The 23740-nt window shown below is 49.4% G+C and overlaps 1 protein-coding gene across 8 annotated transcripts in view; it reads right to left on the reverse strand.

Annotated features, from left to right (window-relative positions):
- The window catches only part of LOC126530720 (uncharacterized), a 207791-nt gene that overhangs the window by 110497 nt on the left and 73554 nt on the right, over nucleotides 1-23740 (reverse strand). For all 8 annotated transcript variants that reach the window (XM_055070762.2, XM_055070765.2, XM_055070764.2 and 5 more), the window contains one exon: nucleotides 9119-9173. In XM_055070762.2, the coding sequence (XP_054926737.2) occupies nucleotides 9119-9173 (55 nt within the window). The remainder of the gene's footprint in view (nucleotides 1-9118; nucleotides 9174-23740) is intronic.

The raw sequence follows: 23740 nt of genomic DNA on the forward strand, positions 1-23740 counted from the left end.
GGTTCATCATATTTCATAGAAGATGAAAAACATGTTTATAAACTTTCGCCTACTTCTCTTATAGCGCGAATGACTATAACGATAAAATAAACAGCAAATATTTTCCTGTAATGACAACAAAATTTGTAGAACAATTGTAATTTAATGCTTGTCTGTTTTAACACCTTCATATGCAACCGTTTTTTTCGCCTTTGCATATAAAACGTTTTTGCCTGGTCTCCCAAATTTCCTCCTTCTGCATGTTCAGCTTTAAAAGGGGATGACAAAATCTAACAATGAACGACCGGCACAAGAAAACTCGCTAAGAGAATTGTACTTGCCAATCTAACCAATAAACACAACATAAAATCAGTTCTCCGACGATACTCAGTTTTCTCAAAGGCCATAAGGCTTCAGCAGCGCAGAAAATGCCAGAGGCGCTGTCGGTATGTCTTCGGAACAACACGAGAGAGCGACTCACTTTGTCTCGCGCAAGGCGAACAACGCTCCAATAACTGAAAGTTATGCCAACCTTTTTTGCAATCCTTCGCCGGACCTCCTCAATTGGTCACACATTGCTGGGCCACGTTAGCTTCCCCTGCCTGTCTGGAGGCGCCACGGAAACTGCGAGACCACGCGATCACAAGGTGACGTGTACATGCTGATTATTAACGATTCGGGCGCACAAAATGAAAGGGCTTCTTTTTGATTCTACACCTTTCTGACCATTAGCCTCCAGCAATTGGCGAAAATGTGTTTGGAACCACGGGTAGCTTCCTAGTAGCGATGTCACAAAATCGAAGACACTCACTACTTTAATGTCAGCTGCACGCAGTAAAGATGCATAATTGTGTCGAGCGAAAGTGAAGTCGTTTCAAATAGTCGTGGACTGCCCCGTTCCTAAAAGAATTGAATACGACCCTCGTCGTCACAATGAAGGCAGTGACATAAAGGACCTCGGATCGTTATCTCGCAGCACGAGAAGTTTGCGGTTAATATTGAGACCTGTTTCGTCCAAGATAATACTATATTGGCCTTGAATAGCTATTAGGCAAAACATAGGCCAAGATGATATAGTTTTTTGGATTGCCTAACATTTAGTGGAATTTCGTTTTCCTTCCAGGTACGACGATCGCCTAGAGGTCCAGGAGTTATCAAGACAAATAATTGTGAACATATAGCAAGGATATCTGATGCATTGGAGATGACAAAGCAGTTATGTCAACATGATATACATACTTTAAGAGGCATTTTGTCTCTCATTTCCTGTGTATACATAAAGAAACTTCACTTGAATCTCTCTGTAAACACCCAAACTCTGCGACATGTATACGGAATGTGCTTCCCAGGACAAAAAATCTTTGTGTTTCTTTGCTTCCAGAAGAATTCTTCAATTCAAAAACGTAAATTTTTAGGCAGCACTCTCATTCATTTTTTTCATGCTAGTCATAGTTACCTCTATTTTCATTAGAGCTTCGAGAACTTAGCTGTCTAATTTCCTCATTATATAACTTCTCTGCAGCATACGTGACCTTATAGTGAAGTTTAGGACGTATGTGTCTTTTGTTCCTCAAGTATTTATCTGCTACCTTAGATAATTTTGCTATAGACAAAACTTCTTTTAATGAAGGAGAAAACAGCGTTCTGAGAGGCCCAATTTTTTTAGGTAACAACTGCATGAAGTTCGTGCAAGTTCACGTGTTATGCTTGTTTCAAATGTTAAAAATTGTAAGCACGAGCACTGTCCTTGTGCTATTGTATTTCCCGTTGTGGCTTGTCTTTTGCTTTTTATTCTCAGAGCTTGGTATATATGTCCCCATTCTGTGTTAAAAAGCCACAGTGAAACTATGCAGAGCACTTTCGTGTATTCTACAAAAATTATTCGCCTTTGAAGAAATATGTTGTGTGTCCATGTCAGCATAAACACAACTGCATGAATGTACAGCATGTTTTCAGATCGCATACACAGAAGTGGATATTATCGTAAAGCATACTTAAGGTGGTAGGAGAAAATGGTATGCTTTTAACACTTATGTATATAATGCGCACTTGACATAACGAAGGCAGACGCATTCAAGTAATCTGCAGGATGCCTTTTTCTAGATAATGTGGTATCTCACCTGCTTGCAAGCGCTTCCTGGCACACCTTATTTCTTGTGAAATGGGGTTTATTGCAGCTCGTTCGAGGGATCACAGGTAGCTCTAGATCACGAGTCCTAGCGCTTCGCATCAACAGCCCGAGCTTGGGTCTCGCGCCACAGTGGTGGCAGTCCGCACTGTGCCACATGCATATTACCCACTACAACTTCCCCCGCGGTGAAGAGGAGCCATCCTGGCGACCTAAGGTGATGATACGATAAGGGGGTCGTGGTACGGCTTCAGGCGGCTGACGTGAACGGTCTCGCGGCCACGGCGGCGTTTGTCCGAAGATGGCGTCACCGGTTCGACCACATAACTAACAGGCGAAGTACACGCGACGATGCGGTACGGACCTTGATATTTCGGAGCAAGCTTTGGGCTAAGGCATGGAGCTTGGAAGGGCAGCCGAAGCCAGACGTGGGAGTCCACGGCGAATGAATGTGTGGGCTGATCGTTGTCGTGGCGATCTTTGTGGATTCCTTGGGTATCCGACGTGAACGAGCGAGCCAGTTGGCGGCACTCTTTAGCATGGCGAGCAACTTCGGAAAGAGGGGTGAATTCAGAGGCATCCGGGTGATATGGTAGTACGGTGTCGAGGGTAGTGGATGGTTGACGTCCATTAAAAAGGAAAAATGGTGAGAAGCCTGTGGTAGCCTGAACGGCGGTATTGTATGCGTACGTCACAAAAGGGAGGACATCATCCCAATTGGAATGATCAGACGCAACATACATGGTGAGCATGTCCCCAAGAGTGCGGTTGAATCGTTCCGTTAGACCGTTAGTCTGTGGGTGATACGCCGTAGTGGTGCATTGAATTGTGCGGCACGCGGCGAGTAGCTCATTAATAACTTCGGACAAGAAGACACGGCCTCGGTCACTGAGCAGTTCTCGCGGTGCGCCGTGCCGTAAGACGAAATGCCGTACGATGAATGCGGCGACGTCGCGAGCAGCAGCCGAAGCAAGTGCAGCAGTTTCAGCATATCTTGTGAGGTGTGAGGTGCTAACCAACAATTTCCGTTAGCACTGCATGGAAGAGGCCCATAAAGGTCAATGCCAACCCGATCAAAAGGACGTGCAGGACACGGTAAATGTTGCAGAGGGCCTGTCGTATGAGATGTCTTACGTCGCTGACAGGCTGCACATGACCGAATGTATTTGCGGACATAAGAATACATGCCGCGCCAGTAGTACCGCTGGCGGAGCCCTCGCCACCTCTGTCTCCCGCTTCGACGTGGCCAGGACGACTATCACGCGCACCCTCCGCGCGCATCACCCTGACTCACGTGTTGCGGCGGGGACACCCCCTCGCCTCCTCCCCCGCGCCGGCCTCTCCCGCTGGGACCGCTCCTTTCTTCTCCGTCTCCGCGTCGGCTGCTACAGCACGGCCGCCCGATCGTACAGACTGCGCGGAACTGGCAGCCCCACATGTGCGGAATGCGGCGAGGATGAGACTCTCGCACATCTCCTGCTGCGATGCCCATCGTTCGACGCTGAGCGCACCGCGCTCTGTACATCCTATCGTCGTGTGGGTCTACCCTGCACCACGGAGACAGAACTCCCATTTCCCGCAGCCCACGCCTCCATCGCCAAGAGAGCGTTTGCTGCCCTTCTCGACTTTTTTGTCGAAACACAACTGAGAGCGCGGCTATAAGCCCCGCATTGCTTCTTCTTTTTCAACCCTCTTGTCTTTTTTTTTTCCGCTCTCTTTCGTTCTCTCTCTAATCTTTTTCTCCCCACTTCCCCTACCCTGTGCAGTGCTGTTGAGGTGTCCTCCTTTGAGAGACAGTTACGGCACTGCACTTCTCTCTTCCCTTCACCTAATAATCACTACACACACACACGCTCGTAGGTTTTCAGGACGCCAGCATGAGCTTGTTGTGGGTCTGCATGGAAATGCGTGCATACGTCGGAACGCAAATGGCGAGGGATGACTAGCAGCCATTTGCGACCGTCTGGCTGATAGTTTCGGCGGTACAAGATGGCGTTCCGTAGCACGAAGTGGGTGGCTTGGCGACGAAGGGCTCGAGGGCATGTAGACGTAGGAGTACTGCTAAGAATGTCAATGAGAGACACAATCCACGGATCTTTTCTCTGTTCAGACGGCATGTCACTAACAGCAACCGTAGCAACCGGGCACTCTATGGATGAAGGTGGCGTTTCGTTGGATCACGTGGGCGAACGGGAGAGCGCCTCTGCATCAGAATGTTGGCGCCCGGATCGATAAATGACGCGAATGTCAAATTCTTGGAGCCGAAGAGCCCAACGTTCAAGACGCCCCGACGGGTCTTTCAGTGACGCAAGCCAGCAGAGCGCGTGGTGGTCTTTCACAACGTCGAACGGACGGGCCTACAAGTAAGGGCGAAATTTGTTTAGGGCCCAAACTATAGCCAAACATTCTTTTCCCGTGACAGAATAATTAGATTCTGCCTTCGTGCGAGCACGACTCGCATATGCAACCACAGATTCTGGAAAGCCAGGCTTTCGCTGTGCAAGGACGGCTCTAAGACCAACGCCACTGGCGTCGTTATGAACTGCAGTCAGTGCACTCGGGTCGTAGTGGCGCAGAACAGGCGGTGAGGTAAGCTGACGACGCAAAGTGGTGAAGGCTTGGTCCCATGCTGGAGTCCAGTCGCGAAGGTCACTAGGGCCAGCCAGCAGCTTCGTCAGGGGAGTGATGATGCAGGCAAAATTGGCCACAAAGCGACGAAAATAAGAGTAAAGACCGACAAAACTTCGGAGCTCTTTCACTGTAGTCGGCCGCAGAAATTCTGCGACAGCACGAAGGTTGTCAGGGTCGGGAACGATGCCGTCTTTGGACACGACATGGCCAACTATGGTCAGCTGGCGGGCTCCGAAGCGGCACTTTTTCAAGTTAAGTTGAAGGCCGGCGGTGGTAAGGCAAGTAAGGACTTCGCGTAGACGAGAGAGGTGAGTGGTGAAATCAGGGGAGAAAACTACCACGTCGTCTAAATACCACAAGCACGTCTTCCATTTGAGGCCTCGTAGAATATTGTCCATCATCATTTCGAATGTCGCGGGTGCATTGCAGAGGCCGAATGGCATTACTGTAAACTCATACAGGCCATCAGGCGTAATGAAAGCTGTCTTCGAGCGGTCGGATTGATCCACTGGCACTTGCCAATAGCCCGATGGCAAGTCCAAAGAAAAAAAGAATTCGGCACCATGAAGACAATCCAGGGCGTCATCTATGCGCGGTAGAGGATAGACACCTTTTCGTGTAATCTTCTTGAGGCGACGATAGTCCACACAGAAACGAATCGAGCCATCTTTTTTCTTAATGAGTACTACGGGAGACGACCAAGGGCTGCAGGATGGTTTGATAACGCCACGTTCAAGCATGTCTTCAACTTGCTCGGCGATGACACGACGCTCGGTGGATGACACGCGGCACGGACACTGGCGTAATGGTGCGTGATGTCTCGTATCAATGTGGTGAGAGACGGTACTTGTGCGGCCTAATGATGCTTGGTTGCAGTCAAAAGAGGCGTGAAAATCATTTAAAAGAGTAATAAGCCGCTCACGTTGTGTCGGCTCGAGCGACAAAAAACATTCGGTGATACTCGGTTAGATGGCACATGGGGTGTCAGTGCCGTGACGTTGGCAGTATCCACGTCGTCGGGAACAGGGAAATGCACAATAACGTCAACGTGATGGTACCTCGATCTCGATGGTACCAATAGTCTCGCCACAGTGCAAAACCAAATTGTACGAATTTGGGTTAGAAATCAGTATTTCTGCAGCCCCATGGTGAACCGTGTGGAGGGCGAAAGGCAACAATATAGGCTGGCGGCGAATGATTACGGCAGCGGGTGAAAACATGACCATCGCTTCGGCAAGCGATGTGCAAGAAAGAGGGACAAATACTGCGCTGTGAGCGGGAAGGTCAGTATCTGAAGCTACACAGATCCTGGTAATATCATGAACTTGAATGTCGTGAGACGGCAAATCGCACAGAACGGGGAACTGAACCTCAGCACGTGCACAGTCAATGACGGCGTGATGGCGCGACAGAAAATCCCAACCGAGAATCACATCGTGGGAGCAACAAGTTAACACAAAGAAATCAATCGAATACAAAATGTCTCGAATCAGCACCCTGGCAGTGCACATAGCGACTGGCTGAACTTGTTGTGCAGTGGCTGTTCTAAGCAATAGTGCCGAAGGCATCATGGTCACTTTCCGTAATTCACGGCAAAGTTGCTCACTAATCACGGATACAGCATCACCTGTTTCGACGAGTGCAAGACATTTGATGCCATCAACGGACACTTCAATAACCTTAGCGGGGGAAAAACGAGGACTTTGATGTTCCGACGATGACGCAGTTCGTGCCTCAGGAACTGCGGAAATCAGTTTTCCGCGTCAGTAGTACTGGCACTGGGCCTACGACGAATGGGTGAGAGTGAGCGCCGACGAGGGGAAGGCGAGCGACGAGTACTGTAGAGGTGTGACTGCGGTGCTGGTATGTAATCAGCAGCGTAGACTACCGGTGGTGGTCGCTGAGGCATACGGAATGGTTCGAAGCCGGAGCTGGGTGGTCGTGCGGTGCCCACGAAGGCCGGCAAGCGCCGGCGGCAGAAGCGCGCTATATGTCCCGGTGAACTGCAGGCATAGCATATCGGGCGGTTGTGAGCAGTGCGCCAAGGATTTCTACCCTGCTGCTGTGCACTGACAAAGGGAGCCACCGGCTGGCGAGGCGAAGGCGGAGTAGAGAACACTGGCTGGAGAGGCGCTGAAGGTGGAGTAGAGAATCCCGGCAGACGAAGCGCCGGTGCAGCGGCTTCAGCATACGTCAGAGGCGCGGCCACAGGAGCCGGCTGACACGCAGGTGGAAGAGCTTCGGTGACTTACTCTTGAATTACCTGTCGGATCGCTGGAGCCAAATATTGAGAAGGCTTCCCCGTGGTTAGCAAAATCGAGAGCTGTCGCGCGACCTCCTCGCGCACAAATTCTTTTATTTGCGTCAGCAAAGTTGTGTGGTTGTTGTCAATAACCAATGCTGCTAACGAATCTTCCGTAGGTGGTAGGCGCCGAGCTAAGATGCGTAGTTTCCGTAGCTCGTCAAAACAATGGCACAAATTGATAACTTCGGCCACGGTACGCGGATGCTTCGCTAACAACATTTGAATTGCGTCCTCATCAATGCCTTTCATAATGTGTTTTATCTTGTCCTGTTCCGCCATTGACAGATTCACGCGCTTACACAGGTCAATGACATCTTCGATGTAACTTGTGAACGTTTCACCGTGATGTTGCGCACGCCCCCGTAAGCGTTGTTCTGCGCGAAGCTTGCGCACAGCGGGGCGCCCGAACAATTCTGTGAAACTTGTCTTGAATGTGCTCCACATTGTGAAATCATGTTCGTGGTTTCGGAACCAGAGGTTCGCGACGCCGGTTAAGTAAAGCAGCACGTTGTGCAACTTGGTGACGCCGTCCCACTTGTTATGCTGGCTCAACCGTTCGTAACATGACAACCACTCCTCCACGTCATGATCATCGGTGCCGCTAAAGATGGCAGGATCACGCTGGCGCAATGCACCGGAAAGGATGATCATCGGCGGCTGTGGTGCATCTTCCTGGGTGGTTTCGTCAGGCATGGTCGCAGCAGTCGGTAGCGTCCGGCTTCGGAGTTCCAGTTTTCAAGGTTACCCCGCAGCTGCACCAAATGAAATGGGGTTTAATGCAGCTCGTTCGAGGGATCGCAGGTAGCTCTAGATCACGCATCAACAGCCCGAGCTCGGGTCTCGCGCCGCAGTGGTGGCAGGCCGCACTGTGCCACATGCATATTACCCACAACACTTGTGACAACTCAGTACAATAGCGTCGTGTCGGCTTAATGCAGCGCGTGCCCTTTAATACAGTCGGCAAAGCACATTTTTCTACATTGACATAACGAAAAGTTGTTAATGCATGAATGCGGCCTGTTTTCCGCAGAAGAGGAGAACTGCTTGCACTCTAGACAGTAGCAAGTGGTCATTGTGGTGTTGTTGATCGTACAAACGAAGCACAAGACACAATGCTCAAATCGCGGTTATTCGACATTTATTTTTCATTAAAGCCATCAACTTGCAAGGCTAGGAATGCAACCGGTGTCGGCTTCGACATGACGTGAAAATCCCTGGTTATTCGACATTTTTCAGCGGCTTAATCATTCTTTCGATGGCAGTCGCCTTAGTAACAAGGTGGCTTTAGCGTTTCGGCAGCGCCTGTCACATAACGACGGAACATCAGAAACACTTGTGTCATTTTTTGCGTGCGCGTTCAATAACTATATGCGACCACAATTCATCCGGAGCCCTTCATTACTGCGTCCCTTATAATTCACAGCAGCTTCGGGATGCTAAGCCTCAATATATAAATTTTTTAGCCACGCGTCGATTTCTTTCCCCCCTTCGTTTTTTTAACCCTGATGGTACCGCAGATATAGCCACGGTAGCTAGACGCAAGGTCCCATGTCCCTGAAAGGTGAAGATGTGAAACCAAGGTGTAGCGTGTGCAAGGCAGTCAAGCTTGGGATATTTGCAATGCAGTGACGGTAGGCTCACGGACAGAAACACCCACGCGCCTCGCTGCTTCACAATAAATGCTGAATGAATAACTACAATTAAGTTTTTCAGTGCATTGAGGGTGACTACAATCACTTGACTTTAGACAGATGTATTCGCACTTTTGTACCATTGTGTGCACAAGCTGTTTTTCATATATCATTCTGCTAGTTTTAGCCTTTCCTGCATGCGCCACGTACCCACATTATGTATTAAAAAATAGATTAACAAATATATAGCCCCTTGCTTCTAAAGTTTTTTTGTTAGCGTGAGGCCTGCATATAATACAGCTCACTTACTGAAAACGCATTTCTGTGTAGTGACTATGGAATAAACGTCAAGCTTGCCAGTTACCCGAACCTGGCTTACTGCTTGGTAAACAGCCCATACTAAGAATCAGGAAAGTTTGCTTAATTTTGGAAACCAGCACTCACCTTTTATGTTTGAAATCATATTCATCCAGTCGCCCGCTATTTCGTTTGCTACACTCTGAAACAAAAAACACAAATAATGTTATTAGTGCTGTACAAGTGTTTATGTGGTCATTTATACCTCAGCGGGCACACCAAGGTACATATGACAAAAATACGTTATGAACAGATGGCACAACACATAATGTAAAATAAACGTGATTTTTTGCATATTGCACAAATTCTTAGGAAGCAGTAACTTTTTTAGTTTTGCACACTGGAGACAATAAAAATTCATAATCTATTCGACTCTGCGAGGAAGCACGAGCAGCGAAGCCGTGTTGCGTTTCACCTCAATCGCCGCATCTATTAAAAAAAAATAAAATTATGGGGTTTTACGTGTCAAAACGAATTTCTGATTATGAGGCACGCCGTAGTGGAGGACTCCGGAAATTTCGACCACCTGGGGTTCTTTAACGTGCACTTAAATCTAAGTACACGGGTGTTTTCGCATTTCGCCCCCAGCGGAATGCGGCCGCCATGGCCGGGATTCGATCCCGCGACCTCGTGCTCAGAAGCCGAACACCATAGCCACTGAGCAACCACGGCGGGTGTCGACGCATCTATGCATGTATAGATATAATAATAATAATAATAAATAATAATAATAATAATAATATTAATAACCTAATGATGTTTAATTAAAGGCGAGGAGCAGCAGATAAACAGCAGCCTAGGAGCAGCGAGCAGCCCGAGCTGATGATGATGATGATGATGATGAATACTCAATAAATGGCACAAACCCACTACGGGGGATAGGCCACGAGTAGGGTGGTAATATGATTGAATAAATAAAAGATATTGGTTGAGTTCTCTTGCTAAACACAGCACGGGTCGTCGTCGTCGTCTCTGAGCCACTCTCGGAAACACGAGGCGCGTCTGCTCCATAACATTGGCTCCAAGTGTGGACAGGAGCCATCCTGGCGACTCAGGGAGCAGAGAAGATGAGGGGCTCGAAATAAGGCTTCAGCCGGCTAACATGCACTGTCTCCCAAACTCGGCAACGAAGGTCCGGCGATGGTGTGGCGGGCTCAACGATATAGTTCACAGCGGAGGAGTCATCGATGATGCGGTACGGACCGTGGTACCGCGCAAGTAGTTTCGAAGAAAGGCCTGGCATGTGAGGTGGTATCTATAGCCACACAAGGAAACCAGCAGGGAAGGTGGGCGTAGCCTGATGAGTGTCGCGTCTTGTCTTCTGATGACCCTGATCCTCGCTGGTCAACGAACGAGCCAGCTGGCGGCAATCTTCACCGTATCGGGCGACTTCTGAAATGGCTGTGCACTCGGAATCGTCAGGTTGGTAGGGCAGGATAGTATCCAGAGGACACGAAGGCTCACGCACATACAAGAGAAAAGAAGGCGAAAAACCGGTGGTCGCTTGTGTCACGGTGTTATAAGCGAAAGTAACGAATGGGAGTACGGCGTCCCAATTGGTGTGGTAGGACGAGACGTACATCCTCAACATGTCGCCTAGTGTTCGGTGGAAGTGCTCTGTGAGAGCGTTTGTTTGGGGGCGATACGCGGTCAACTTCCCGTGAATGATCTGGCACTCGCGAAGGAGGGATTGTATTGCTTCTGACAAGAAGACACGACCCCTATCGCTGAGTAGTTCTCGAGGAGCACCGTGGCGAAGTACGAAGTTGCGGAGAATGAACATCGCAACGTCGCGCGTGGTCGCGGCGGGAAGAGCCGCGGTCCCGGCGTCGCGAGTCAGGTGATCGACGCCAACAATAATCCAGCGGTGTCCATATCCGCTGTATGGAAGCGGGCCATAGAGGCCGATTCCTACGCGCTCAAACGGTCGAGCAGGGCACGGTAGCGGCTGTAGTGGGCCAGTAGTGCGCAGTGGGGGAGTTTTGTTTTGTTGGCAAACGGTGCATGATCGAATGTACTGCTGCACAAACCGATACATGCCACGCCAGTAATATCGCTGACGCAACCGGGTGAAGGTTTTCAGGACACCGGCGGAGGCACTTGGAGGGTCAGCATGGAAGTATGCGCATATATCAGAGCGCATGTGACGAGAGATAGCCAGAAGCCATTTCCGACCGTCAGGCATATAGTTGCGGCGGTGGAGGGTGTTGTCTCGCACGGAAAAGTGGGCTGCTTGACGGCGTAGCATTCGTGTTGAAGGAACGACCGATGGAACATCACGGTAGTCGAGCAGCAGGGCAAGCAATGAGTCTTTGCGTTGCTCGGAGGGCATGTCAATAGCGGTCAGTAGCGACGGCTCTGAGGTCGGAGAAGGAACGGAAAGAGAAGCCAGATCAGGTGTCATTGGCGAGCGAGAGCGCGCGTCACCGTCGGAATGCTTTCGACTAGAGCGGTATACGACACGAATGTCATATTCCTGCAGGCGAAGCGCCCAACAGCCGAGGCGGCCCGACGGGTCTTTCAACGAGGAGAGCCAACAAAAGTCGTGATGGTCAGTGATGATCTTGAAAGAACGGCCGTAGAGATAAGGACGAAACTTGCCCAATGCCCAAATGATGGCTAAGCATTCCTTCTCTGTAACGGTGTAATTCATCTCAGCTGTTTTAAGGGTACGGCTGGCATAAGCCACGACGTATTCTTCATTCGTAGCTTTCCGTTTGGCCAAGACCGCACCAAGGCCAAAACCACTGGCGTCGGTGTGAACCTCTGTCGGCGCAGTTGGGTCGTAATGGCGAAGAATCGGCGGTGAAGTCAGCAACTCGCGTAACTTTTCAAAGGCTTCATCGCATGCTGGTGACCACGTGGAAATGCCCTTGCTAGGGGTAAGCAACTTCGTCAAGGATGCGATAATAAATGCGAAGTTCCACACGAAGCGTCGAAAATAAGAGCAAAGGCCTATGAAACTTCGCAGGGCCTTGATAGATGTGGGCTTTGGAAACTCGGCGACTGCGCGAAGCTTGTCGGGATCAGGAAGGATACCGTCTTTCGAGACAACGTGACCCAAGACAGTTAATGTTCGGGCAGCGAAACTGCACTTCTTGAGGTTGAGCTATAAGCCAGCTGAAGTAAGACAGGTCAGGATTTCATGCAGACGGGCGAGATAAGTAAGTTTATTTCTTTTCGACCATCACGTCATGCATGATGATGCAGGGGGACCGAAGTAAAAGCGTGTCGGAAGAAGATGTGTCGGAAAATCTTGTGAGAAAACAACTATGTCATCCAGAAACATAAACAAATCTTCCACTTGTGTCCGCGAAGGCTGGTATCAATCATGCGCTCGAAAGTGGCGGGAGCATTGCAGAGCCCGAAAGGCATAACGTTAAACTCGTACAGGCCATCGGGAGTGATGAAAGCTGTCTTTGGGCGGTCAGCCTCAGCCATGGGAACTTTTCAACAGCCAGAGCGGAGATCTAAAGACTAGAAGTATTCTGCACCTTGCAGACAGTCAAGAGCATCGTCGATCCGAGGCAGTGGGTAGACGTCTTTTCTTGTAATCCTGTTCAGGTGGCTATAATCGATGCAAAACCGAATGGTGCCATCTTTTTTTCGCACTAGAACGACAGGTGACGACCAAGGGCTTTGAGAAGGCTGAATGACGCCGCGCTGCAGCATATCGTCCACTTGTTCCGTGATAACTCGGGGCGCTTCTGCGGAAAAGCGATACGCACGCTGTCGCAAGGGGGCATGGGAAACGGTGTCGATAGTATGAGAGACACTTGTTGTGCGACCCAAGCATGGTTTGTTGCAGTCGAACGAAGAAACGAACTCGTTCAGTAGAGTAAGAAGTTGAGTGCGACAGGTCTGCAGCGATGGCGTTATCGAAAACTGCTGAAGGCGGTGATGATGAGACGGAAGTTATGGCGTCCAGATGTAAAAGGGGGCCGCCATCGTGAACGTCAAGGTCTTCAATACACGTGACGGCTTGCACAAATCCCAAGGTATCGCAACGCAGTATGGTCACTGGATAGCGGTGCGGATTTCAGATGGGTATCAAAGCGGATTCAGACCTAACAGTGTGGACGGCGAACGGGAGAAATAATTCCTTGCGGTGAGCAAGCTGGTCAGATGGCGTAAACGCCACAGTTGAGTCTGGCACGGTGGTACACGACAAGATCGCAAGCACTGACGTCTCCGGAGGTAGATCAATATCATCACCAACGAAGACATTGTGAACACTGAAGTCGGCGCCGACCGATGGCGAGTCAAATAGCGGCGAAGGGCCACTTGCGCGCGAGAAGAATCGATGACGGCACTATGACGTGACAGGAAGTCCCACCCGAGGATGAGATCATGAGAACAGGAGGGCAACACAAAAAACTCGATGCTGTACAAAACGTCTTGGATGACTACACGGGCGGTGCATACAGCTGTAGGATTAACGCCCTGCGCGCTGGCAGTGCAGATTGACATGCCAGATGGAGAGGTCGTGGCTTTTTTGAGCTTGCGACAAAGATTTTCAAGGATGACGGAAACTGCGGCCCCGGTATCGATAAGCGCTTGAGCAGATGTTCCCTAAGCATGGACGTCAATGACATTCTGTGGTGAAAATTGAGGCCTCAGAAATTTCGATGAGCTTGCAGTTCTCGCCTCCGGAACTGCGCTAGTTAGTTTCCCTCGGCAGTAGGTCGCCGACGATGCACAGCTGACAGTGGCCGTCGACGTGGAGACGGAGAACGGCGACTGTCTCAACGGCGGTCGCGATCGAAGGGTCTCAGCGGCGACTCAGCGGCATCTGGGCGGCATATTTCGGCGGCATGTTGTGGCGCGTAGGGAAACTGGTCGAAGGCGTCATGGTGCGACGGCATGTTTCGACGACAAAAGTGTGCAACGTGGCCAGCAATGCCACAGGCGAAGCAAATAGGCCTGTTGTTTGGCGTGCGCCACGTGTCGGCTAGACCAAGAACCTGGGGCTACTGCCGTGGAACGGGAGCAGGCGGAACACGGTGCGTTGTTGGTGGGACGGAATATGACGGTGGGGGTGGCCGTGCGACAGCGGCAGCATAGTTGAGCGGCGGAGGTGTGACCCGCGACAGGTAGTCGGCATAAGAGAGCGGTGCCGTCGGAGATGCGAAGAGCGGCGGGTAGTCAGCATAGGAGAGCGGTGCCGTCACAGGATCTGGCAGGCGAACGGGGGTAAGTGCGTTAGATACTTGGGCGCGCATGGCTTGTACGGCGGGAGGTAGTTTTGGGGCAGGGTCCTGGCTGTGAGGGAGCAGCGACACCTGGCGGGCCACTTCCTCGCGAATGAAATCCTTCAGCTGAAGGACGAGAGCAGAAGGATCGGTATGGGTAGTGGCATCTACAATGGCCGAGACCGAGTCAGCCTGTGGGACGTTTTGGCGGACGATGTTACGTTGGCGACGCTATTCGTCGAAACTCTGACACAGGTAGAAGAGTACGGAGAGGCTGGTTGGACTCTTGGCCAGCAGTATTTGAATCACGTCGTCCTCGATACCCTTGAGAATATGGTTGAGCTTCTCGTCCTCCGCCATCGTTGGATTAACACGGCTACAGAGATCCAAGACATCCTCAATATAGCTGGGGAAAGTCTCGCCCGGTTGCTGTGCTCGCTGGCGCAGACGCTGTTCGGCGCGTAGCTTGCGGACGGCTGGGCGGCCAAACACTTCGGCGAAATTTGTATTGAATGCGGACCAGCTCGAAATGTCAGATTCGTGGTTCTCAAACCTGAGATTGGCAACGTCGGCAAGGTAAAAGATGACGTTATTCAGTTTAGACTGGTCTTCCCACTTATTGTGAGCGCTTACAGTTCATAGGAGGACAACCAGTCTTCGACGTAATGTTCTCCAGCCCCGCAAAAGGTGGCCGGGTCGCGCTGACGGGGAGCGCCGGCTCAAGTGACAGGGGCAGCCGTGGGTACAGTCGGTGCGTAGGCCACGTCAGTCATGGTGACGGTGGGTAACGTACGATTGCGGAGCTCCAGATTGACTTGAGGGATTCTAGAAATCTCCACGAAATGTAAGGATGTTTAATTAAAGGCGAGGAGCAGCAGATAAACAACAGCCTAGCAGCAGCGAGCAGCCCGAGCTCTCTTGCTAAACACAGCACGGGTGGTCGTCGTCATCTCTGAGCCGCTCTCGGAAACACGAGGCGCGTCTGCTTCATTACAATAATAATAATAATAATAATAATAATAATAATAATAATAATAATAATAATAATAATAATAATAATAACAATAATAGCACCTCTATCATATCACTGCTTATAAAGCTACTTGCTCGTTCTGGTGACCTTTCAAATTGGAGTCAAGGCTGAGACAACGCCTGCACTACCTTACGGCGTCTGCTTACCTCACCACCCATTCTGCACCATTACAATCCGACTGCACCAACCGAGTACACACGGACGCCAGGAGCGTCGGTCTTCGTGCACTACTCGCCGCATGAAAACCAGGCTTTTGTGAGTGTGTTGTCGCTTATGCTAGCCGCGCTCTCACGAAGGCGGTATCCAACTACTCGGTAACTGAATAAGGGTGTCTCGTGATTGTGTGGGCAATGAGCAAGTTCCCACCCTACTTAAACGGCCAGACCTTCGATGTGGTAACTCGCCATCACGCGCTGTGGTGGTTCGCATCCTTGAAGGATTCTTCTGTCGCTTCGCACGTTGAGCTATTCGCCTGCAAGAATTTGGCCTTTGCGTTGTGTGCCGATTGGGGCGAAATCACTCTGACTCAGATGCGCTTTCCCGAGCTCCCGTGAAATTGACTGCCGAACCATATTCAACTGCTGCCTTTCCCTTGACTGTACTTACCGCCACAGACATGCCTTCTGAACAGCGGAAAGACCCCTGGACCTCCTGAATGTTCTTTCCGTTCCGCCAACTTCTGCACACCCACGTGCACTTCACCGCCAAGCCACGCATATAGCGATACGGGACGAACTACTATATCGTCGCAACTATCAACCGGACGGCCCTGATTGGCTGCTCGTCATCCCTAGCCACACGCGGTTCGATGTCTGCGCATATTTGCACGCTGGCCATCAACATGCTCACGCTGGTGTGCGGAAATCGTATGAGCAGCTCCTACAACGTTTTTACTCATAGGAAGGTTTGTTACAGCGCAACACAAGACGAGGACAAAAGAATGCGTAACACGACGACACGGTGCTGACTCTCAACTGATATTTTATTGAAGATATTGAATAACAGTGCATTTAATCAAAGATGGCGGAGACATAATGCATGGAAAACTGGCAGCTCTCTATACGAAGTGCCTATCGACTGTAACGGTCCCAGAAAACTGGAAAAATGCAAACATTATAGTAATCCAGAAAAAGGGAGACGTTAAAGAATTCAAAAACTATAGGCACATTAGCTTACTCGCAGTATCATATAAAATATTCACCAAAATAACCTCGAATAGAATAAAGGCAAAACTGGACTTTTGTCAACAGAGAGAACAAGCTGGTTTCAGGAAGTGATACTCTACAATGGATGACATCCATGCCATTAATAAGGTAATCAGAAATCCGCAGAGTACAATAAAACTCTCTATATGGCTTTCATAGATTACGAAAAGGCATTTGATTCCGTAAAAGTACTAGCAATTATAGAGGCATACGTAATCAAGGACTACAGACCGCTTACACAAATAGATTGTAAAATATCTACCGAGATTCCACAGCCACCTAACTCTACACAAGAAAAGTAGGCAGATACCTATAAAGAAAGGGGTGAGACAAGAAAACAGAATCTCTCCAATGCGTGCTTGGGAAGTATTGAAGCTGTGACGAAGAAGATCGGCAGGCTAAAAAGCCCTGTTGCCATCGCGTGGCTCGTACCCAGTTCGCTATCTGGCTCTGGCCTATCTGATGGTGCTGCGTTTGTCGCTGCTGCTCTACGACTTGAATAAATCCACTTTACAATTGGTGGAGCTGCTGGGTACAACAGGAGCTCTGGGACTTCGCAATTGGACACTGCAGCCTGTCTTCATCATGCGGGACAAGGACCACCACAACCACAACCCGTTGCCCCGGTGACTACCGTGGTCTGCCCCGGCCCGTTGCATCAACGCGTCCCACCCATCTTCAGCGGTACCGAAGACCATGATGTAGAAGACTGGCTCGGTGACTACGGCCGGGTGAGCATCGACAACCACTGGGACGACACCAAAAAACTGAATTGCGTGTGTGTCGTTTCTTTTGAGCGCTGTCGCCAGCCTGTGGCACCGCAACCACGAACGTGATCTCACAACGTGGAAGGCCTTCAAAATGAAGGTGGCGGAGGTATTCTGGCGCCCCGCCGGTAGCAAGCTTCGTGCCGAGCAACGTTTGCGTGGTCGTGCTCAACGATGCGGGGAGACATTTACCAGTTATATCTGTCGACAGTCTCTGAACTCGTCAGTCTCTGTCAAAGCTTCGACGAACTACGCAAACAACTCATAGCCACCCGCCAATCACCTCCTCAGGTGACCTCAATGTAATGTCGAGCTTGCCTGTTGCCCCGGATAACACTTCGCTGCTGCTACAGGTCAAGGAGTTCGTCAGTGAAGAGGTGGCTCGTCAGCTTTCTCTGATTCCACTTACACAAGGCCAGTTGAGTTCTCCGTTGGCACCCGCTCTCCAATCTGTCATCAAGCAGTAGGAAGCAGACCACATTTCGCCTTCTCTCCAGCAGGCTCCGACTGCCGCTCCCCTGACGTACGCCGAAGTCGCTATGAGGCCTGCACCACAGACCTACGGTCACCTTCGCCCGCCTTTGCGCCTGCCCGTATCCCCTCCAGTCCGGCCACTAGTGCAGTATACACGACATCAAGACCATTGGCGCGTGGAAGACAATCGTCCGATTTCTTTTTATTGTGGCCGTGCTGGACACGTGGCACGTCACTGTCGCCTGCTTACACCGAACTTCCCCAACAATGTGCGTCTATGTGCGCCACGTTTCCAACTACGCGCAACTATTCGGACACCTTCGAATCTCCTCCTGCCGTCGAGACCGTATTCTCTGCTCGCCGTTCACCTTCTCACCGCCGGTGGAGCCCTCTGCGGCAGGAAAACTAAATATCGCAGTTCAGAAGGCCACAACTGCGGTGTCAGCGAAATGAATAGCGCCTCAGACTTACACAAACAACGTTATTGAAGTCGGAATAGAAGGAATATTGACGCTAGCACTTGTCGACACAAGCGCTGCACTTTTAGTGATAGATGCCCGTGTTTGCCGCAAGACAGGAAAAATGACGACGACGCTTTCTGGGCTGTCCCTTCGTACTGTCAACACGCAGCACGTCGAGCCATCCGGTGCCTGCACCACTCGTGTCGTCATTCAGGCGGTCCCCTGTATCAAAGACTTCATCGTGTTGCCATCATGTTTACACGACGTCATATTAAGTTGGGACTTTCTATCCACACATTTATGCGATCATTGACAGCACCCACGCCGAAATTGAGCTGCTTCAGTTCTCGAGCGATATTATCACTGACAAGGAACCTTGTCACAATATCGCCGTTTCTGAAGACATCATTATACCTGCCTGGTCTTCCGCTCTTGCAAGTATCTCTTGTGACTCTGTAGATGACGAAACACTACTCTCCGCTCTGTCTGAACTCCTAGTTCGCCGCCGTTCACTAACAGAGCCGTTCGCCGTTCTGGAGTCTTGTGCGTCCCAAACCCATCGGCTGAACCAATTACTTTACGCCCCCGTAAAAGCCTAGGCAGAGCAGAGCCCCAGGCCTCATCTTCAATATTTGACACAATGGACGACTCCACTTATCTTGCCGCTCTCGAGGCATAGACTCGTCAGTCACTGCCGCGTTCCTTTACGCCAGCTATTGCCACTGACCTTACGACGACGCAGCGCAACAAACTTCTCTTGCTTCAAGGCTTCTCTTCTTATTGTGATTGTCAAGCAACATCACTCGGTCCTACGACGACTTCTTCGCACACTATCGACACCGGGTGCCATGCACCCTTTCGATAGCGTCCCTACCGAGTATCGGCGACTTAAAGACGCGTTATCAATGACCAAGTGAACGATATGCTCGAACGCGGTGTCATCAGCCTTCTAGTAGTCCATGGGCATCACCAGTCGCCCTCGCAAAAAAAGATGGCAACATACGGTTTTGCGTTGATTATCGAAGGCTTGAAAGGATTACCCGAAAGGATGTATACCCGTTGCCCCGTATCGACGACGCACTTGACTGTTTGCAAGGAGTGGAGTGTTTTTCCTACTTAGATCTCCTGTCTGGCTACTGGCATGTGCCCGTGGCTCTCGCTGACTCTTCTAAAAGCGCGTTTTTTAACACCAGACGACTTGTATGAATTCACTGTAATGCCTCTCGGTCTGTGGAACGCGCCCGGCACCTTTGAACGCTAGATGGACGGCATCCTGTGCGTCCTGAAGTGGCATATTTGTCTCTGATGCCTCGACGACGTTGTCGTCTTTTCCCCTGATTTTCCGACGAACCTTCACTGTTTACATAAAGTTTTGACCTGTCTTAAACTTAAAGAAGTGCCTAGTTGCTGCTCGAAAACTGACTATATTAGGCCATGTTTCCTCCGAAGAGGGCATTCTTCCTGATTCTGCTGAACTTCGCGCCATATCCGAATTACCAAAGCCCACTAACTTGAAAGCACTTACGCAACTTCATTGGCGTATGCCCCTATTTTCGACGTTTCGTTCGCAACGTCGTTACTGTTATCGCACCACTAAACCAACTCCTACAAGGCGACAATGAACTCTCTACTCGGTCGGAAGCCTCTAATGAGGCCTTTACGACTCTTCGTTGCGTACTCACGTCTCCGCCAATCTTGCACCATTTTGATCCAAGCGCATCTACAGAACTTCACACTGAAGCCAGTAATGTCTGTCCTGGTGACGTGCTCGCACAACGTAAGAACACTAATGCCTAATATGTTGTCGCTTATGCCAGTCGTGCCCTCACAAAACCTCAGCCCAATTATTCAGTAATAGAAAAAAAGTACCTGCCTATCGTATGGGCTCTTCAGAAATTTCACCCATATCTCTACGGTCGACCCTTTGACGTGGTGACAGATCATCAGGCTCTTTGCTGGTTGTCTAACCTCAAACACCCGTCGGGCCGCCTCGCTCGGTGCGTCCTCCAAATCCAGGAATATGATATCCGTGTCGTCTATCGCTCTGTACGCAGACACTCTGGCGTCGATACTCTGTCGTGCTTCCCAATTACTTCAGACAGCAGTACTTCTACATACAGTCAAGATATCTCCCCACTAGAGATCCTGGACATGGCCTCAGAGCAATGAAAAGACCCATGGAACTTCATGATTTTCGAGTTTGTTTCATATCCTCCGGCAGTTTCAGCCCCTCGAGCTTATTGCCGACTGGCACAGCATTTCACTTTCGGCGACAGACTTTTATACCACCGCAACTACCACAATGACGGCCGCACATGGCTGTTAGTAGTGGCCCACCATCTTTGTCAAGATTTATGCTCCGCTTTTCACTCTGACCCGCAGTGTGGTCACGGCGGAATGTGAACAACCTACACGCTGCTTCGCCTACGATATTATTGGCGAGGTATGTAAAACTTCGTCCACAAATACACCAATGTGTCCTGCATCTCCTCACCACACCTCTCCAGCCACATCCCTGTCCAGCTCAGCCATTTGACCGTGTCGGCATTGATTTATACGGGCCTCTTCTATCTACTGGCCCTGGTAACCGATGGATTTTTGTCGCCGTAGATGATTTGACACGATATGCTGAAACCACCGGCTTGCCTGCCGTATCAGCAAAAGAAGTCGCCTCGCTCATTCTGAACACCTTTGTTCTTCGCCATGGCGCACTTCGTGAACTACTGAGCGATCGGGGTCGCGTATTCCTCTCGGACGTCCTACAGTCGCTCCTATCTAAATGGCAAATTATTCACCGCACTACTACTGCTTGTCATCCATAGACCATTGGCTTAACAGAATGATTCAACGAAACTCTTGGTGACATGCTATCAATGTATGTTGCGTCTGACCACTCAAACTGGGTTCTTGTACTTCCATTCGTCACATAGGCATATTACACTGCCTGTCAAGCCACTACCGGATTATCAACATTCTTTCTGCTTTACGGCGGCCATCCCTCCAGCACCATTGATTCGTTTCTGCCGTACCGGCCGGATCTTGCTGAATGCTCAGCTGTTTCTGCGGGCGCTCAGTAGGCCGAGAAATGCCGACAACTGGCCCTTTCTTTGACGTCTGCCTAACAGTGCGACCAAAAAGAGCGCCATGACCTTAGCCCACCCCCTCACCCCTTCCCCATCTACTCACTGGTGTGGTTTTGGGTCCCGCCTGTTGCTGCTCCAGGCCTTTCGTCCAAGCTCCTCCCGAAGTACCATGGGCCCTACCGCGTGGTTGCGCAACCATCACCAGTTAATTACATAGTCGAACCCCTATCGTCATCTCCCGATCTGCGTCGTCGTGGTCGAGACACTGTGCACATTTACTGGCTGAAGCCGTATTTCGATCCCCTCTCCTCTTCCTAGATCGCCAGCTTGATTACTCTTCAATTACGGGGGTGATTCTGACGAAGAAAATCGGCAGGCTAAAAAGCCCCGTTGCCCCATCGCGTGGCTCGTACCCAGTTCGCTATCTGGCTGTGCCCTACCTGCTGGTGCCGCGTTTGTTGCTGCTGCTCTGCGACCTGAATAACCCCCTGTACAAAGCTATTAAACTGGGAAGGCTTAGGAGTAAGGATCGACGGCGAATATCTCAGCACCTTCGATATGGCGTTGACACTGTTGCATTCAGAAGCACTGCAGACGAGTTGCAACAAATGATAGAAGGCCTTAACACAGAGAGCGTGAATGGGGTGGAAGATTAATATGCAGAAAATAAAGACAATGACGAATAGCCCGGCAAGAAAACAAGAATTCAGGATCACCTGTTTACCCAGGCCAATTAATCACAGGAAACCATGATCATGAGAAGGAAATTCATAGAAGAATAAAATGGGTTTGATCGCAAACGGCAGACATTGTCAGCTCCTCACTGGAAGCTTGCCATTATCATTGAAAAAGAATGTGTACAATCAGTGCATTTTATCGGTGCTGACATATGGGGCAGAGACTTGGAGATTGACAAAGAAGCTTGAGAACAACTTAAGAGGAAGCTTTAACTCGGGTGCTCCTCTCTAAATAGATTTTTCTCGGCAACCACTGCACCAAATTTTACGAGGTTTGTTCCATTTAAAAGCAAAACGTAAAGTCTAGTGACTGTTGGCTTCGAATTTTTGAGTTACGTTGTTAATTTTTTTATTAAAAATTGGCAAGAATTGAACATTTTCGAAAAACAAGAAGATCAAGTTTATAACTCTGTAACTCAACAATGCGAAATGATAATACAATTCTGTGAATCGCATGTAATTGTACATCTAAAGCGGACAAAATTGATATGTTACTCATTTATATAGAAAGATCTAATAACAGGAAAATACAACTTTTGCAAAACCCTTGTAACCAACGTACCGAATTCACGTAAAATGTGAAATGACATATTGAATTTGTCCACTTTGGATGATCTAATTGATGCCGTTTACAGAACTGCGATATCAGTTTTTGATGCAGAGCTATGAATTTGTAAACTTCGTGCTTGAAGTTTTTTCAAACAGTCAAATATTTGAAAATTGTTTAAAGAAAATTCGAGCTCTAAATCGAAATTTTGCTTCCGACAGTCACTATAATTTAACTCTCTCTTTCAAATGCAACAAGTTTCATTAAAATCGGTCCTGGGGTCATCTCATAAAAACGTTTTTGCGTTTTACATGTATTTGAATAGGCTGCGTCGGAGTTGGACCCGAGCTAAAGCTTCTTTTTAAGAGCCGTGCAAAGAGCGATGGAACGAACAATGCTAGCCACAGCGTTAAGAGAAAGAAAGAGAGCGGTTTGAATGAGAGAGCAAACGCGTATAGCCGATATTCTAATTGATGTTGATATTCAGAGTAAGAAATGGAGCTGGGCAGGTGATGTAATGCGGAGATAATGATGATGCTGAGGTCTCACACACATACACACACACACACACACACACACACACATATATATATATATATATATATATATATATATATATATATATATATATATATATATATATATATACGTGTCAGTTGACAACCATGACACGCACGAGACATAGACATACATCTAGGCCACGGTGACGAACTCACGCATAATCAAACTTGATATAGGCATCGCCATTGCTTGTCATGAAGAGCGATACACGGTTCGCTGATACGTGTCTTGTTCCTAATGTTTGTTTTAAGCCTCAGCGATTTTCCTTGTACATTGGCTCGCGTGTTTACAAATGACAGTTTCTTTTCTATAATACGGACGACAACCGAACGACTTGCATTGCACCGGGCGATGAAGTGGTGCAACCACTTGACGAGATAGCTCATGCTCCCTAAGTGGAACGTTCACACAGCGCTTCGTTTGTTCCACGTACTCTGAACCACGAGGTAATGGAATTCCATGAATGGCATACACAACCTGCTTAGCCCAAGTGAATTACCTGTACACATGTTTGACAGTGCACTTTCGCTTTACTTGCTTATCCCTTCAGCAAATTATCAACTACCGGCATATGCGACCTCTCTTATGCTTCGCAGAAAAACAAACATCTATGCTGCACCTTGAACCAACGTTCTTTAGCCCATGCTCC

The sequence above is a fragment of the Dermacentor andersoni genome, chromosome 5, assembly GCF_023375885.2.
Source record: "Dermacentor andersoni chromosome 5, qqDerAnde1_hic_scaffold, whole genome shotgun sequence".
Taxonomy (NCBI): domain Eukaryota; kingdom Metazoa; phylum Arthropoda; class Arachnida; order Ixodida; family Ixodidae; genus Dermacentor; species Dermacentor andersoni.